Source organism: Nyctibius grandis, chromosome 5 (genome assembly GCF_013368605.1).
Source record: "Nyctibius grandis isolate bNycGra1 chromosome 5, bNycGra1.pri, whole genome shotgun sequence".
Classification (NCBI taxonomy): Eukaryota; Metazoa; Chordata; class Aves; order Nyctibiiformes; family Nyctibiidae; genus Nyctibius; species Nyctibius grandis.
In genome coordinates, this window is record NC_090662.1 from 10,882,802 (window position 1) to 10,902,325 (window position 19,524).

General features: G+C 39.9%; 1 protein-coding gene across 1 annotated transcript in view; it reads left to right on the plus strand.

The window, feature by feature from the left end:
- Window positions 1-17,649, plus strand: part of SEMA3E (semaphorin 3E) — a 160,219-nt gene extending 142,570 nt beyond the window's left edge. Inside the window, exons 13-17 of the mRNA XM_068400746.1 lie at window positions 1,045-1,086; window positions 6,215-6,381; window positions 12,347-12,414; window positions 13,963-14,102; window positions 17,197-17,649. Of these exons, the coding sequence (XP_068256847.1) occupies window positions 1,045-1,086; window positions 6,215-6,381; window positions 12,347-12,414; window positions 13,963-14,102; window positions 17,197-17,649 (870 nt within the window). The remainder of the gene's footprint in view (window positions 1-1,044; window positions 1,087-6,214; window positions 6,382-12,346; window positions 12,415-13,962; window positions 14,103-17,196) is intronic.
- Window positions 17,650-19,524: the final 1,875 nt, after the last annotated feature.

The following is a 19,524-nucleotide window of genomic DNA, read 5'->3' on the forward strand; positions in this document are numbered from 1 at the left end:
AAAACTTCATTTTCAACTGAAGTTTTTCTGAGGTGGAGTTATAGCCCAAGTACTGAAGCGTATTGCAGCAAACCAGGACTGCTGTCTTTCTGTTTACCTGCTTGGAGGTTGTAGTGTGCCTTGTAATTAGAAACTTATTGCATTTTATGTAATTTTCCCTCATATCCAACTAAGTTTTTAAAAAACTATATCTGCATGCACAAAAATGTGCCTACTACAATCTTGGAAGGTTAAATCAGGTCCAGATAAAAAAAGGCCAGTCCTCAGAAAGAGTGAATCTGTCTTTACAGTGGACAAACCTTAGTCCTAGTGAGGCAAAACTCTGTTCTGTTTAAGAATGGCTAAAGCTCAGTATTTGGTATATGGCAAAGCTAATATAACGAAATTCTTTTAGTGAGTATTCACATCATGTCCTGTTAACCACATAAAGCAGGAGGCTAGCCTGCTTGCAACCATAGGGAAAATCTAACATCCAAATTTAGATGTTTAAATCTGATACCTGCATTTAGGCAGTGTAACTATTGACTTGTTGCCTGGATGGAAAATCACAGAAATTGCCCCTCTTGATAAAGATGATTTTCAATAGACCTGTTAGGGGCTGAGTCTTGCCTTTGCTCCAGGAAATCTGAGCAGAGGGCAGAGAGGACAATGGTAAAAGAAGGAATTCCTGATATTTTTATCTTATCTTCAATGAAGGTTTTGTTATAAAGAACACTCCACTTATCACTCTCAAGTAGGACAAAAGAGATTCAGTGGTGAAAAGAGCTAATGTCATGTTTGACAGGGAAATTGTAGTGTTCCTGTGGCTCCGATAATCCTGAATTAAGTGTTGGCTGGTTGTTTTTAAATAAACTCTTTTAAAGCAATACTTCTGAAAGTCACATTTTCCTCATATCTTTCTGTAGCATCAGAACTTAAAGAAAGTCAAAGTATCTGGCAAAGCTGAATACAATAAGTAAACATCAACACTATTTTATCTAATTTATTGTCATAGGAAAAAAGATATTATTTTTTCTAAGCAAGGAAATATTACCTATTTTCTAGGTGCCAGTTCCTATTATTTCTATGGAAATCTCTTCAAAAAGGGTAAGTATTTGACAAGTTTGAAATGTGAAGATTGTGAATCAAATGTAATGAAACTATAAACTGTATTGAAATAGACAGATGGATGTACATCATCTATAATGAGATCTGGTCTGATAAATGTAATCCTTTTGTAATATAAACTTATGGTTATATGCTCTGTTCCTTTATAAGCATTAATGTTTTTAAATTCTGATGTTAAATCTCCTTAGTTCACACTCTCATTCATATCAAAGCAAGTAAAACCCAATCTGTTTCATGAGTTACTTGCATAGTAATCACAGTAGGGATTAGCATGGTAGATATGGCAACTCACAGAAGAGTTCCTCGCTGATAAATGTAGACAGACTTCAGCCCCATGGCGATATCAGTGCAAAAAGAGCCTTGCTGTCTCTCCCACATATTCAGTTACCCATGAAAGGCAAGGTTGTTTGGATCTGAATCCCTTTCAAGTTTCTGCTAGTTTCTGCTAATATAAACTGCCAATTTATTACTCTTGTAGGTAGATTCTCCCCTGTACTGTATCATAGATTTCCATCCATATCATCATATCATCTCAGGACGGAGCCATTGTATATATCCCAGGATAGTTAGATCTTAACTGATTTTAGACATCCAACGCAATATAGGTGCACATAAATATAGTGAAACACAAGTAACAAAGAATGAAAATTACATTACTAGGAGGTGTGAGTGTGCCTCAAAACAACAGTCTTGGTGTCCAGAACTTGCGTTCTTTCTGTAGGTAATGTAGAAAGACAAACTCCTCTGATGGTGATTCAGAGGAGGATCATAAGTGTAAGTATTCTGGATTATTTCCTCTATCAATCTTTTTTTTCCATGTGAAAAGCAACTCTGAAATGTCTAACACTGCACCTAAATGCTTATTTTGAGAAAGAATTCAGTGTCATTTCAGATATTTGTCCTTTAGCTACCTTTAGCTCTCAGTGACATGTCATGGTAAAAGTGTGTTGGAAGAGTAAAAAGAAGATACTGTATAAAATTGACGTAGTCTTCACAAAATCACAGAATCACAGAATCAACCAGGTTGGAAGAGACCTCAGGGATCATGGAGTCCAACCATTGCCCTGACACCACCATGTCAACTAGACCATGGCACTAAGTGCCATGTCCAGTCTTTTCTTAAATGCATCCAGAGATGGTGACTCCACCACCTCCCTGGGCAGCCCATTCCATTGTCTAATAACCCTTTCTGAAAAGAAATTCTTCCTCATGTCCAACCTGAACATCCCCTGGCGAAGCTTGAGGCTGTGTCCTCTTGTCCTATCACTAGTTGCCTGGGAGAAGAGGCCAACTCCCACTTCACTACAACCTCCCTTCAGGTAGTTGTAGACTGCAATAAGGTCACCTCTGAGCTTCCTCTTCTCCAGGCTAAACAACCCCAGCTCCCTCAGCCGTTCCTCGTAGGTCAGACCCTCCAGACCCTTCACCAGCTTGGTCGCCCTCCTCTGGACTCGCTTCAACACCTCAACATCTTTCTTGAAGTGCAGGGCCCAGAACTGAACACAGTACTCAAGATGCGGCCTCACCAGTGCCGAGTAGAGAGGGACGATCACTTCCTTAGACCGGCTGGCTACACTATTCCTAATAGAGGCCAGGATGCCATTGGCCTTCTTGGCCACCTGGGCACACTGCTGGCTCATGTTTAGCCGGCTGTCGATCAGCACCCCCAGGTCTCTTTCCACAGGGCTGCTTTCTAACCACTCTTCCCCCAGCCTGTAGAGCTGCTTGGGGTTGTTGTGGCCAAAGTGTAAGACCCGGCACTTGTTCTTGTTGAACCTCATGCCGTTGGTCTCGGCCCATCTATCTAACCTGTCCAGACCCCTCTGTAGGGCCTTCCTACCCTCCAGCAGATCGACACTCCCACCCAGCTTGGTGTCATCTGCAAATTTGCTGAGGGTGCACTCAATCCCTATGTCTAGATCATCTATAAAGATATTGAACAGCACCGGCCCCAGAACTGAGCCCTGGGGAACACCGCTAGTGACCGGCCGCCAGTTGGACTTTGCCCCATTCACCACCACTCTCTGGGCTCGGCCATCCAGCCAGTTTTTAACCCACTGAAGAGTCCACCCATCCAAGCCCCGGGCAGCCAGTTTGTCTAGGAGGATGCTGTGGGAGACAGTGTTGAATGCCTTACTGAAGTCTAGATAGACTACATCCACAGCCCTGCCCTCATCTACTAAGCGGGTCACTTGGTCATAGAAGGAGACCAGGTTGGTCAAGCAGGACCTGCCTTTCATGAATCCATGTTGTCTGGCCCCGATGCCCCGATTGTCACACATGTGCCGTGTAATGGCACTCAGGATGATCTGTTCCATCCCCTTGCCTGGCACCGAGGTCAGGCTGACAGGCCTATAGTTCCCTGGATCATCCTTCCGACCCTTCTTGTAGATGGGCGTTACATTTGCTAATTTCCAGTCAGCTGGAACTTCTCCAGTTAACCAGGACTGCCGGTAGATAATAGAGAGTGGTTTGGCAAGTTCATTTGCCAGTTCCTTCATTACTCTGGGGTGAATCCCATCCGGGCCCATAGCCTTGTGGGTGTCCAACTGGCACAGCAGGTCACTAACCGTCTCCTCCTGGATTACGGGAGGTTCACACAGCCCCTCGTCCCTAACTTCAGGCTCTGGGGGCCGAGTCTCCTGAGGACAACCGGTCTTGACATTAAAGACCGAGGCAAAGAAGGCATTGAGCACCTCTGCCTTTCCCTCATCCCCTGACACTACACTGCCCTCCTCATTCAGCAAGTGGTGGAGGTTCTCCTTGACCCTCCTTTTGCTGTTGATGTATTTGTAAAAGCTTTTTTTGTTATTTTTGACTGCAACAGCCAAATCAAGCTCTAATTGAGCTTTGGCCCTTCTAATCTTCTCCCTACACGACCTGGCCATGTCCCTATAGACCTCCCGAGTTACCCGACCCTTCTTCCAGAGCAAATAGTCTCTCTTTTTTTCCTTAAGTTCTAGCCTAAGTTCTCTGTTTAACCAGGCCGGTCTTTTTCCCCGATGGCTAGTCTTCCCACACACCGGGACAGCCTGCTCCTGAATATTTAGCAATCAGTCTTCCTCAGTTAAACCCAGCTCCCAAAGGGTTGCTAACTCTACTAATTCAAGAAGTATCTGGAAAATTTGGAGACAATTGTAAAAAAGCTGCCAAAGAAATCTAGTAGTTGAAGAATGAACCTTCTTATGAGAAGTAAAAGTAGCTTAAGTTTTTCAAGATATCAAAGAAAAGAATGAGAGAGAACAGTATGGTCAGATATAAAATTTTAACCAATGAAGTAACTTCCTTCTATATGTGTATAGGGATTCTTGAACATTGATGCCAAAGCAATATCACGATTAAATAACCAAGTTCAGCTTGTTGAATGTAGATAAACTTTATCGTGAAATAGGATGCAGTTTTCTGGTACTGAAGACAATTAAATGTTGCAATACATATGAGTGACAGGGTTGGCACCAAGTCATTTTGTCTTTGAGATCTGTAAGCAGAAGTATAATTTAGTTAAGTTTATTTGAAAAAAGTTACGTAGCTTCTCTGCTTGAGTTTTTTGGCTGGTCTCTTTTGACCTTGGAGTTTGTGAGCCTGTGGAGACCTCCTTGCTAGCTTTGTCTCAGTGTCCTTAAAACACTAACCAGTCTTCACTAAGTCAGTGGTACATTAAAACATCATGTTTCAGGACTGAGCTAGTTATCTGCAAAGGCTGGGAAGGAATGTTCTTCTTTGATGTTCAGTTGGCTAGATATCAGATGCTTTTTGCCCTCCTCTGATGAACCAAGACTTAGAGTAGTCTTTACCCCTGCTAAAAGATGAAAGAGAAAATCCCATCTCGTATGTCTCATTCAGTGTTGTTCATGTCTTCTGGGACAATCACACTGCAGCCTTTGCAGACAAGAAAGAATTCCCCTCAAACAATGATCCTAGGTTTCTTCTTCATTCCATTTGGCAGATTGAGTTCCTGCTACTATCATCTGGTTTACCTCAGCTGAAAAAGTCTTCAAGCATTACTGTTACCAGCCTCTCCTAGGTTTAAATTTCATGTTTTGTGATAGGTAAGCCAGAATAAATGAGCTGCCTGTATTTTCCAGCTTTAAGAATTTTAAAATATCAGATTTTGAAAGTTTTGTCTAAGAGTGGGAAATATGGACTAAGTTTGGCCATTAGGATAAGCACAGCTTAAGTATTCATTAGGAATCCTTTTCCTGACTAGTAAAACCATGGAAGTGAGCCATGCATAAGCAGTTCCTGTCACAGTGCACACTGCACATTTCTGTATTCACTACATTTACACTCACAGCAACAAGATTTTTTCTCAAATCCCTGTAAATTCAATCAATTATCTTCTGAATTTATTATGCCAGCAACTCATGAATCAGACTGATCATTTTTCACTTGATTTGAAAAAGACATTTATGTGAACTCAGAAGATTCAAAGATTCTTAGCACTAATGCCAAAAAAAACCCCCAAACTACAAATAAATGTTAAAGAAATAGATTGTGACTAGTTAATTTGTAAGGAAAGACTGCACAGTACCAGGAAAAAAAAAATCTATCTCCTGTGCACTAAGGGATAATACAAATCATAGTATTTCTGTGCATGTGTATATGCGACCATACTGAAAGTAGCCACATCAAGAGTTAAATTTACTTGGTAACTCCCATTTTAAGATTGACGTTGTTTATAACTTTTGCAAATTTGAACTTCTTTGTTTGAAGTCTTTCATGTCAAGTGTTTTTTTTGCAAATCAGTTAGGTGACAGAAAAGTATAGAGAGGGACGCATCAGAAACTATCTTGAGGAAGAAAGGAAAAGAAACTTAAACCGCTGCCTATTCAAACACAAAGCTTACAAAGCTGAAATTTCAGAAATGAGGAAATGCCAAAATAAACTTATTCATTTTACCTTCTTTCTCTCCTCTGTCCTCATGCAGGAGAGTTTAGTCTGTAATCAGATATTTTCCTACAGAGTAACTCTGCCTCCCTCAGGGCACAGGCTGGATGCACAACTGGCAAGCAACGCTAAAGCTAATAGCTTTTAATAACTCCATTGGTAACAGAAATTTTAGTGGAAGTTCTAGGAATTTAATTGTACAGGGTGTATTTTTTTCCAGCAACAGCTCTACATTGGATCTGAGTCGGTTATAGCGCAAGTGAAGTTCCACCATTGTGACATGTACGGCACCGCCTGTGCGGACTGCTGCCTCGCTCGGGATCCGTACTGCGCTTGGGATGGAATCTCCTGCTCCCGATATTATCCCACAGGAATGCAGGCAAAGAGGTGAGAACTGTTGCTTTCTGTGATACCGTTTTTGCAAAATAGCTACTGCTACAGAGTTCCTACTGCAACACAAAGTACTTCATATCTCCCCTTCATAAAAATAACTGAGCAATAAGAAGATATCTTAGCTGTTAATTTATTAACGCAACCTTAGGGGATTGCAAAGGACCCAAATTAACAGGATGGCATAAACTGCAGTACCAGGAATATTTTTATGAATGAAGCAAAGTCATTTACTAATTATTTGCAGTAAGTTTTAAACAAACCTCAATTTCCTTATATATCTTTTGGTGTGCAGAGGAAAGATTCTTTACAACATCAGAGAAATATTTTGGTAGTATGAAACAGCAAATATATCACACTGCAATACCATACACAACAGAATTTCCAAAAAAAGCAAAGAAGAATCTGTGTTAATAGTCAGATACCTTCACCAGCCAATATGAAACCAGAGCGTCTGCAAAAGCTAAGATTAGACTTAGGCTTTCTCCAGTGAATTTATAAAGACAAGTTACTCTAGAGGCCAGTTCAAAGCATGAACCTAAGCTGTGTGCTTTAATTCTTCCCTTGGGGAGACTACTGCTCTCTATGACCATTTACTTATTCATGGCTCTTGGCCTTCACTCTTTTGTGCAGTCATTTCCTCTTCCCTTCCCTCTCAAACTCAGGTTCTCCAGTTCAGCTACACAGATTCTCAATCAAGCATCTAGAACATGCACATTTTAATCCAGACCTTTTCACAAGACTTTGAGTCAGCTTTGCCACTAAAGAGAGTAATTTCTAGCCTAGTCAGCAAAATTTTGGTAATGTAATGTATAACTCAAATCATTTCTGTGGCTTTTTTACACCTACTGTTTCTGCAAATATATGCTCATATATATATTAGACCTCCATGGACTGCAAAGATTAGAATTAATTGAGTGACTCCTGGAGACAGTTCTGAAAACCAGTGGAGGTGGTTCAGTCAAAACCAAGTCACAGTATCCCAAATTTATTATTGTTTCTTAAGGAAAAACAGGAAGGTCTTTGTGGTTTTTTTTTTTCTTGTTCTGCACGCCTTATCTTTCCATGAACCCGGATGCACTCAAACAAATGCACTGCTGACTATAGTCAGGCACAACAGACATTTCTCTGGATTTTTCTAAAAGATAACAGAGAAAGCATTGGGTAGTCTGACTTTTTGCATAGGTCACTTTAAAATGTAAAAATGAGAAATACAGCCAATGACTCAGCATAATTAAGAATCTCTTGGTCCTACTACACTAAGGCATAGGTCAAACCAAGTAAAAAACCTACACCACTTTTTCAAGCAGGATTGCATAGTCTTCTCATGCCTCTTGCAAGCAGACTTGAGGGAGGAAGAGGGCTCTGTTTCTCTGCTAAATGTAAGAAAAGTCTGGCTAAAATTTAGATTTTAGGTTAAGAAAGATGAGCAGCTATACAGTGGGCTAGGGAGATTAATTTCCTACAGTGTAAGTATAAATTGGGTTACCATAATTATAAACCTTATGGGTTACTCATCTAATGATGTAAAAGTCACTTGGGGAAAGGGGGACTTTAAAAAATTTCCCAGCAGCCTACTAGGACTGTATCAACATTTACGTTGTTCTGCAGGCTACTTATTGTCTAAGAAAAGATAAGAGAAACTCACTTGGTCCTGAACTCTGTTGTACATTTTTAGCATATTTCTCACCTAAGACAATTTCCAGAGTAGCAGCCCTTAAGTCCCCTGACATACACATTTAGCCAGGGTTGAGTGATACGGGCAGCACCCCAGGCACTTTCCTGAGCCTTACCTCCCTAACATTCAGCAGATCAGTCTCTAAAAGAAAAAAATACTGCTGTTATCACCCTCCTTCTCTTAAGATAAGCACTACAGCAGTGGAGAAGGGATTTGCACTCAATTTAATGTTCTTGAAGCCTGCAAAACTTGTTTTACATATAAGAGTTTGGGGAACAGTCAGCAAGAACTGATAATGTAGAGAGGGACAGATGGCATTTTCTTTGTTCTCTTTAGCTCATCGCTGAAACTCAGCATTTTAAATTTACGAGCTTACACTAACTGTGTGGTACATGGAGAGGCAGGGAGAGCTACTTAGGACACGTGTATGGAAGTTGTTTTAAGTTGCCTCCCGCTGGGTACCAGGTGGAGAGCACTGCTGGAAAAGGCAGGGCTCAGCAGATGACAGAGAGTTTTCTGGTACCAAGTGACCCTGAGCAGGCAATAATCCTGCCATGGCTGCCCTGGGCTCCAGATACAATGAACACTATGTTTCAGAGCATACATGTCTTGATTTGGCTTTGTCTCAGGGATCCAGATTTATGCTCAAACTGTACAAGTTAGTGCAAGTAATGTGAGTACATGGGGCATTGAAGAGCACTTGTTCCCCCCACTCTTGGCAACCCTCACTTCATCAGGACTTACAGAGCTGTGCCTTACATTACAGCACACTTGAGCTGGCTTTAATACCACCACTATCTGCTCAAATGTGGCCCTCATACAGTACATTTAGGTGGGCTTTTGACTTGTAAGAGTAGTCCTGCTAGTGCAGTGAGAGCACTGCTAAGAGCTCTCTTTTTAATTCCAGTCCTACTGGTGAAGAGTCGAAGCAAAGCAGGGATGTACAATGTGTCCTCCCCACTTCGATTCAAATGCTCTCTGCTTTACATCTTTATGCCTCCCAGGTATGACAAGTGTTTAGAGAAATATGAAATAGAAAAACTGTAAACTAAGACATGTACAGGATATAGAGAGAACTGCATCATAAATACAAAAAACTCTGCTTGACAGCTGGTACTAATTTGTTGGATTGTGAAACTTATATTACAACTCCTTGTAAATGCATAGCCTGGATAATTAATTAGATATAGAATTTAATTAAGGACAAACAAAAACTGAGCCCAAAATCCCATATCTTGATGCTGGCACTGCATCACACTACAATGTCATGGTAGTTACAGGTGTACAGCTCCTGCATACTGCAAATACTTCAGATGCCAGAAGGAAATTATATTGTATTCAACTTCCTTGAAATGCACTTGAGAAAGCAGAGAGGTCCAGGACTTAAAGAAATGTTTCAGTTCACTATTACCTCTGCAATCTGATTTAGGCAGGTTCAATTTTTATCTAAACAAGCACTAAATTCTACAAGCGAGATTCTTTGCTGTGCCAGCACACTGTCCAGGCTGAAAACAGGCTGGAGTAATTTTAAAATGTCTTTCAGCTTGGGCAGGTCTGGCAACCTGTGATTCATTAGCCAATTTTTTTTTCTCCACCACCCACTCCACCAGCAAGCACGCAAACATGCTCTTCGTCTCTCATGGATAGCAAGGAAGCTCCAAACAGATGGATTTTTTTTCCAGATCTATGGTTTCCCCCCCCGCCCAAGCCTCCTGGCCCTCCTTGCTGCCTGCCTGCAATGGGGTGCCCTGGCTGGAGCAGGGAGGTGGAGCGGCACTGACAGCAGCTGCCCGCCACGGGTGCCACGGAGTGCAGCTGCCGGGGGGCGGGGCCGGGCAGTGGGAGGGGCGCTTAAGGGGCTGCCTTCACCTTGCAGCTAAAAACCAGTGATCACCCAAATGTCCCTCTGTTGTAACATTTGGTTGGGTAAAACCAAACTCAGTCAACTGATTTACTTATGCAAATTGCCACGACGCCTTTTCTCCCTGAGCCATTTCGACTTTTCCTCATCTATCCCTGGGAAATAATAAAGAAACATGAGGAGGAGGATGATGATGATGATGATGATGACTGTATTGCTTTCTCGCAGATCATTTTTAACTAAGTTTCTGAAAGCACAGAGTTATAGACTGAAAACTAAATTCATGAAGTTGTAGATTGCAAAAGACACTTCTATATATTCAGTACATTTGCCAGTCACTGAAAATTGTTCCTTATAGTAGTTTATCTCAGGGATTGTCTGGTACTCTATTATTCACGGAATTGTGAATGAAATGATTGCTAAGAAAAAAATAACAAATACTAGACATGTCAATATTTGTGAAACACATTTATCTCCCTCTCTTTCAGCACCTCTCCTCATTTTTCGCTTCTCTTCAATAAAGTAGCCCATGAAGGCATAGGTAAACGTATCTTCCCCAGTCTTCACACTCAAACACACATCAAACAAACATTTTTTTTATTGAATGGTTCTAACAACTAAAGAAATATCCTGTCTCACAGGACTAGGATTTTTTTTAGCTCTAGAATGATCTTGAGGAACTGGAGTAAATAGTACATGCTTACTAACAGTCCTGTTCCTGCTAGATAGGGCTGCCAGGTCTGACAGCAGTGGGGTTTTCTTGTTTTTTTTTTTTCAAGGCTTATGTCTATAGCATTTATGTATACTTGTGCGATAGAATGTCTCTTCTGAATAATCTGCATACAGAGACGTGCTAAACTGGTGGCAGCACTATTCAGCACTGACACTTTGCAGAGTTATCACTAAGCACATGCTGCAGCATCTAACCTTTACAATGAGAATTCCCAGGGCATGATGAAGCCCTGTTGCTATCACAGAATGTCAGTTTTTGTTTAATAATATGCATGTATTTTTAGCGCTTCTGCTTAAAAGATCCAACGCAGTCCCCACTGAATTTGTGGATTCCCCTGAAACAACAATGGCAAAACATTGGTTCTGCTATGAATATCAGTAAAGGTTAAAGCTATCCTCTTGTTCCACCAGCACCACTGGATGAGAAGTCCATATGGGTGACAGAACTCAGAAAACAATCACTGTCTACTGCCAGTTTAGAAATAGGATGAGTAATATCCATGGGCAAGATAGATCTTGAACTAGTGTAAATCTACATAGTTTCAGTAAATTCAATTTGTGCCAAATAAAAATTCTGCCTTTTATGTTCACGTAGCACTGGCAAAAAGCATTATTTAAGCAGTAAATGCAAAGAATAACAAAACTGCTTGGCTTTGCTTGTTTCTCTCATATACGATTTATACCGTACACATACCTGCTGTGTAAGATTTGTTGCATTGCATATTTCTGTTAATCTGTTATGTATGGCATTGGTAATACTGTGTAGAATCACTCTTTATGCAAATATAGGAAAGGTATCCTTAGTATAACTAAATTTCAGGTTATTGGAAATACTACATCTGCAAGATATGACATTCCAATAGGCTCTTTCGTTTCCCTAGTAAGCAATCTTAATTATATTTATCAGGACACTCAGAGAAAAAAATTGCCACATTAAAGCACAGTCCTTCTGGGAATGCACCATACAATTATGGTTTTCATTATTTTTCTGTAAATGTATATAAAAAACCCAAAGCCCAAATCTCACAACAATTTTTCTCTCAAAAGCAGTTGCATTATTTCCAGATCACAGCCAGGGCTCCCAGGTTCTGAACACAGTTCTGCCACTGGCTCACTTTCTAGGCATGGGCAAGTCACAAATATGTCTCTTTCCCTATTGAGAAAAATGAGCTTAACAATTGTCTGCTACACAAATGTAATAAAGTATTTGCTCTGTGCTTTGAGATTCCCAAATTAAAAAAAAATAACATGAGAGCAAAGGATAAAGGAACTATCATTCACATACATGGCAAATTGTTCTAAACTAAAAAAGGAAAATTTCCTTGGCTTCCAGAGAGAGTGAGGACCCAAAGGCAGGCTAAAGGTCCCTTTGGCTCTTCCTAGCACTGAATGTTGCCCAGTTGATTCAGAGGATCTTGTTTTACTATTTATAACATCACTGTAGTTATGTATAAACTGGACACGTAGTTGTGCCTCTTCCCCAGACAAATGTGTTTCTTTTTTTCAGACATGATTCCCGATAGGGTGAGCAGGGGGAAAATACTGGTGCATAAATGAGTACTTCTCACAACAATGTTAAATTTTTAGGAATCAAGATTTAGCTCCTTATATTTTTAATGAATACCACTTTAGTACAAACCCAACAATCTGTAAGCTAGATATCTCAAAAAATTCCATTTTTTCCCCTCCAGACGTTTCCGCAGACAAGATGTTCGACACGGAAATGCAGCGCAGCAGTGCTTTGGCCAGCAGTTCATTGGTAATCTACTCACGTGTTTACAAATTGCTACCAAATGCCTGGAGCAAAGAGCACAGACTTTGTCAAGAATATGAGCCAGACCGTGATCTCACCCGGGGTTTTTTACTGGCATATGGCTGTAATAGCTTACAAGAGTCATGGGGATGAGCCCATGTCATCCAGGTTTAAGAATGACCTTGTTTCAATGGCAGGTCAGGTACATCCCACAGCATTCATGTAGTGCTGCAGTCCTGTCATTCAGACTAGGGATGTGGCTAGTGTTTCTCAAGAGCTTACAGTAGAAACGCAAGTGGGAAGATGGGGCAAGTCCAGGAAAAAAACAGGGCTGTATCCTGAAACTAATATGAAATACTGCCAGGACACTCAGCCAGAACTGAAGGATCTCCACAGCACAGACATGGGCAACGACATGTCAGAATACAAATGTGTATTTATAATCATTATCAAGATTTGTACTAAAAAAAGATAGATTACTGTGTCTAATGCTGTTGTCTAAACCTTGGAAAGTGCTGATTTCAAGCATTGGTGTTGGGAATGGCAAAACAGACAGAAAAAAGTTGCTTGGACATCCTCAGTATTATGCAGGATAACACTCAATGCATTTATAGGAGAAAAAAAATTAAATATAAAAGGTTCTTTTAGATAGATAGGCATAAAAAAAAATTAGATATTAAATATTAGATAGATATTTTACGAGAGAAAACTTCATTAAAATTGGAGTCGATTCGAGGATATAGTAGATTTTGGAAAAGTATTTTCCAATATGAAATTTGGAATTTGTTTGAAATACAACAGAGAAATTACAATTATATCAAACCTTGTATTTTTTAGGGTATAAAATTGATTGGTCTCAAGAATATTTCTCACTACTGTGGAATAAGATGATTTCATTAATGAGGCAATTGGTCTCCTCCAGTGTAACATCTAGCTTATCTTCCTCCAGATATTTTGTTGGGTGGAAAAACAGAATTGGGTTTTGATTAATTTAATTCACCTTGTTTTTATTAGCATCCTTGGGCCAAAAATATACATTTATTTTACATGTGTATAACATGGATAGGTATAATATAGGTTAAGGTATTTACACTTTTTTCAGAGTTTCATTCTGCAAAAGGCTATGTGCTCTCATTTTTATTTCTAAAAATACTCAATTATTTACTATAAGCATGTATTATAAGAATTGTATTATTTATTTAAGCATGTATTGAATCCTCCTGCTTCACTGACTGAAAATGAAATAGATGAACTATTCATAAGAATCAGGCACAAGCAATTAGTGTGAAAGGCTGAGATTTGTTTCTCTGTGTGTAATCTCAGCTGAATCATGGCAAAATTTGATCCATTTAAGTTATGATCAGACCCTGTGAGAATCTGAGATGATGGGAAAATTCACTTAGCAGGTCAGACCTTCACCAGGCACTACTTTTCAGTCACTATGTGGTTGGATCTGAACTCAAAGTCACTCTTAAAAGTAAATATACCTTGAACATGGAGTGTAACAAGTATTGGCAGCAACACATATTTTTAAAACATTCATTTTCCTTCCAGGTGAAGTCCTGGAGAAGACTGAGGAGCGACTTGTTTATGGAATAGAGTACAACAGTACCCTTCTGGAGTGCACCCCTCGGACCTTACAAGCAAAAGTTATTTGGTTTGTCCAGCGAGCTCACGAAACTAAAAAGGAAGAGGTAAATATTCTTATAGCCTAACCTTTTAACTAAAAGAGACCATGGTTAGGAATATTACAACTTCACTGAAAGGCCTGTCATCAGTTGCTCAAATGGACATGGATGTAAAGGAAAATCATTATGTTCATCTGCTCTCTTGAATTAATAGACCTGAGAATTTCATCTGGAGTTTGCATTCAGCATCTTGAATGCAGACGTTAGAAATGTAGTGAAACTTGATATAAGACCTCAAACCAAAAGATAATCCACTACTTCTCATGGTATGTGATTGCAGAGGTGAAATGCGTGCATGTTACTCCCAATGTTAGTCAAGCTTAACATCTATTTATTCTTGCTGCCTCACCCATTATATTACAGAACCTTCTGAAAATGGGTGTTGGTGGATTCTCTGCCTCTTTTAAATATATTTCCCTATTATGAAAGTGCTTCATAAGTGTTAATATATTTATTCCCCAATACCTCTCTGCTGATACACATCAGTGTAACTATCCCTACTTAGTATGCGAAAGGATGTAGGGAGAAAAGCCTCAGACCACCAAAGGACAAGGATGGTTGCCTTAGTGCCTAGCAGCTAGGCTGTACTGCAAATGTGAGACTTCAACTTAGCCATAGACATCTGTAGATCTCTGGAGTGGGACTCATCTGATAGTAAATGTGGACACTTATAGTAAAGAGATCTATGCAGGAGCTAGTCGATGTGGGTTACCTTTGAAATCAGACTTGCTGGTGTTGCAGTGGTATCACCTCATGCTAATCTAGACAGCTTCATTTGGTTAGGTAAAAAATGAATACAAAAATAACCAAGGATGCTACACTCTGCTTTAAATATCTAAAATTAAGCAAGATGAATACCATCCCCACTTCAGGCACATTTTCACCTAAAGTTTTGTTCAAATCTGTCTTCATTTAGCCCACACCCAGGGCTAAACAATAACAGTTTTTCTCTCACCCAATGTCCCTTCCCTGACAGAGGAAGGGAACTGGGAAAAGGAGGGAGACTTGTGGGTTAAAATTAAATAGATTTAATAAAATAAAGAAACCAATATAAATAATAACACAAAACACACAAAATTATACTTAGCTACAAAATTGCAGCAAGTTGCTCCAGGAATAGCAATCACTGGGAATTAGAAAGAGGGAGGCTGAAAGGGAGAAGAGTAAAAAGAGCCTCACCTTTCCTCAGCAAGCCTTCCCTTTCATAGTGAGCTTGATATTAATAATATAGAATACACTCATGGGCCAACCTGGGTCGGCTGCCCTGTATTTAACTGCTAAGGGCCTTGATCACCATGGCTGGCCACAAACTGAAACAAAACCCCAATGAAACCAGGACAAAGTCTCAAACTTCCGCATGGTTTTTCGCAATTGATGTTTCCTCATGCATTAACTGGAAGATCCCTATCCATGCGCAATTATTCTTAAAATAGAACTATTAATCAGGTCTTTCACAAAAGGTAGTGAACTGTGAGGGGCCAGAGGATGTCCTATTATATACATATCCCATTAGACTCAGTAGCTCAGATACTGGACACCAGGACTGTAAATTGGGACAGACTCTAACCTTCCACTATGTCTTTATACTACTAGAATGAATTCGTTTTATTAACGTTTCCCCCTGAAAGCTATTATATTTTTCATGAATAATTATACAGTCATTAGAAAAAGTCAAGTAAAAGCAGAGAGAAGTGGAATCATAGAGTCATAGAAGCACAGAATCATAGAATCATACAATGTTTTGGGTTGAAAGGGACCTTTAAAGATCATCTAGTTCCAACCCCCCTGACACAGGCAGGGACACCTTCCACTAGACCAGGTTGCTCATAGCCCCATCCAATCTGGCCTTGGACACTTCCAGGGAAGAAGCATCCACAACTTCTCTGGGCAACCTGTTCCAGTGTCTCACCACCCTCACAGGAAAGAATTTCTTCCTAATATCTAATCTAAATCTACCTCTTTTAGTTTAAAATCATTACTCCTTGTCCTACCACTACATGCTCTTTTAAAAAGTCTCTCTGTCTTTTTTATAAGCCCCCTTTATATATTGAAAGGCTGCAATAAGGTTTCCATAGAGCCTTTTCTTCTCTAGGCTGAACAACCCCAACTCTCTCAGCCTGTCTTCATAGGAAAGGTGTTCCATCCCTCTGGTCATTTCCATGACCCTCCTCTGGACCTGCTCCAACATGTCCATGTCTTTCTTGTGCTGAGGACCCCAAAGCTGGACACAGTACTGCAAGTGGGGTCTCACAAGAGTGGAGCAGAGGGGCAGAATCACCTCCCTTGACCTGCTGGCCATGTTTCCTGTGTTGCAGCCAGGTTACAGTTGGCTTTCAGGGCTGCAAGCGCACATTGATGGCTCATGTCAAATTTTACATCCACCAATATCCCCAATCTTTCTCTGCAGGGCTGCTCTCAGTCTATTCGTCACCCACTACTGCTCTTCTGCTTTATATTCAGCAACTTACTGTTAAATACAAAGATAGGATTCTATTCTCCTGGGCACTTCTGGCTGGATTAGACAGCTCAGTCCTCGCTGCTTGCTAACATCTCTGAATGCCTAGCAGTTAATAACCTCGCTCTGAGGAGCTCTAGGGGGAACTCAGACACCACATTCAGAACTAAGGCTTTAAGATTGCAATGGTCCTGCAGTTAGATATACAAATATCTATGTGTTGCCTCAAAAACATTTATTAATGTATAAGAGCATTCACAGGGACAGTTATTGCAGGTCAGCTGGCAAATGCCTATTTGCTTTCCATCCAGTAGTTTATTTGCATGTTTCAACACTATTTCCCTCTGTGATTTAGCTACAAGTGACTAATCCATGCTGGGAAAATGGAAAACTATCTGTTTTACTGTCTGTTCTACCATGCTTGCCAGATTCTCTAGACCACTATACTTTCACAGCTCAACCTCTTCTTTACTTCAAGAAAATATTTTTGTTACTTAAAAAATGTGAATTAAAGGATCATGGATCTCTAATCCTCATTTTAAAATTTAATTTTATATTAATGAAAGTACATTTCAGAAATAATTGCACTGATTTAATGTAGTAGTAAAGGCCTGTGGTCTATAACTGCATCATTTTGCTTTTCAGGTGAAGACAGATGATAGAATAATCAAAATGGACCTTGGTCTCTTATTCCTGAAGCTGCATCGGCTGGATGCAGGGACCTATTTTTGTCAGACGGTGGAACACAGCATTGTTCACACTGTCAGGAAAATCACCTTGGAAATAGTTGAGGAAGAACGCGTAGATGAAATGTTCAATAAAGACTATGAGGAGGAGATACCTCACAAAATGCCATGCCCAATGCAGAGCAGTATACCTCAGGCATCAAAGCCATGGTACAAGGAATTTCTTCAACTAATAGGTTACAGCAACTTCCAGAGGGTGGAAGAATACTGTGAAAAGGTGTGGTGTACAGATAAGAAGAGAAAAAAGCTGAAAATGTCTCCCTCCAAGTGGAAATATGCCAACCCTCAGGAGAAGAAGTCAAGGATCAGGCCAGAGCATTACCGGTTGCCCAGGAACATAGCTGACTCTTGACGGACAAAACTCATCCACTGTTTCTGGGCGAAATTTTATTTGGACTTAAGTAAGAGGGAGAAATCAGTCTTGGTTTTGGTAAATGACACAGGTTTATATATATAAAATATCGTGACTGAAAACAAAAGTGCTATGGTAAGTTATACTGTACACTCATGATGACTGTTTAGAAGCATTTTAAACAAAATCTTCTTAACTATCTGATCCTAAGTAGGTCAATGCAATCAGAAATTTGCATTAGGGAGGACGTGACAATCTTCAGACTTTGAGTGCTTGAATCAGTTTCCTCTGTGGACCATGCTTGCGCTGTATATTGTTGCACATGATGGTGTATTTAACAGATGCAAATAGCTAAGCATTCACAAGTGGATGAAAAATAGAGCACATTTCTTTGTTTCACAAATTACTCATGCTTCTGAAAATGGCATGTCTTAAGATCTTTCCTTTTGACTGTGACCTGTCTGAGTTTATCACTGAGAACAATGAGTTGTGTTAATACAGTGTACTGCTATTTCTAAAGATAATGAAGGGAAATCCTATTTACTTCCCACCATTTTTTGTCTTATCAGTCATTTATGAAGCGTAATGGGCTCTCACAGCTAAATAATATTTCCTAGTAACTTGATGTAAGTCAAATGCATGCTGAGAACACAAACAGAATGAAATTTTTCAATTTAGCTGTATAAAAAGTTGGATTCATGGTTTAGATATAAAACGAGTCTATCTTGTCTCTGGTAACGGACATTGCCTTAGAAACCACACGAATTAGGGGAGTGCCCTCTTGTGGCAAAACAAAGCAAAATCTCATATTATCATCTCTTTTCTGAAGAAATCTGTATAGCGAAGGAGTATTACCCAGACCCACAGATGGTTTGTTTTCAGCACTCGCTTCTAGTCTCCATGTGCTAAATCCACAGATTTAGAAGGCAGTGTTGGAAGTCTTTTATACTAGAAAGACAGCATTTAAAGTAAGGAATGTGTTATATTGTTAACGTGCTTTTGGGGTAAAATGCAGTCATAAAAAGTTAGGATGTAGATTAAAAACAAGAGCAGCATTATGCAGCTGTGTTTCTATAGTTTCAGTGTCTGATCCAGGTAAATCTTTTCCTGATATGTGATCTATGGTCAAAAAGGCTGCTTTTCTGCTCTTGTGAGTGATACCAGGAGAGGAGATCAAAGAACTAAGTCACTTATGGTCTAGGTCTTTCAAGACTTATTTAAAAAAAGAAAAGAAAACCTATTTTTCTTTAAGTACAAGAAACCAGATGCAGAAAATGAAGAAAAACTAGCATTTTACTGCTTGAGAAATCTGATACTACAATATTAACTAGATTTTTTTTAATTGAAAATTAAATAGGCAAGTTACACACACAAATGAGTCACAAATGAGTTAACTCCTCAAATAAGAACATGATGTCAGTAGGGGAAATAGCCAGACTGATACAGATTTTGATGCCACAAAGAAAATATACAATGGATTCACCAGCCACGAAGAAGTTCACATCAAGCTTCAACTTCTAATCAGGAAACAGAATTTAGACTTAGTGGGAATTAACAGACTGAATAACAGAGATTTGCTAGGTTTGCTGTGTTAACATAAGCAGCCATCGGTGCTGACCCAGTGTTTTCCAAACAGGCTGTGTGTGAGAGGATCTTGCAGTTGCTGGCAGGACCAGCGAGGTTTGCTATGCTCCTCTGGGAACAGAGACTGTCCTGGTGTTTGAAAGGAGCCCGTGGGCACACTGTCAGCAACATATGAGGAAACAGGGTTTCACCTTGTGTCAGTATAACAGCTGATAAACCTTTCCATCAGGCAGTTGTGTTAAGGAAATCAATTTATCTGAGGGTTTGCACTCCTTTTAGCTAGAATGCCTG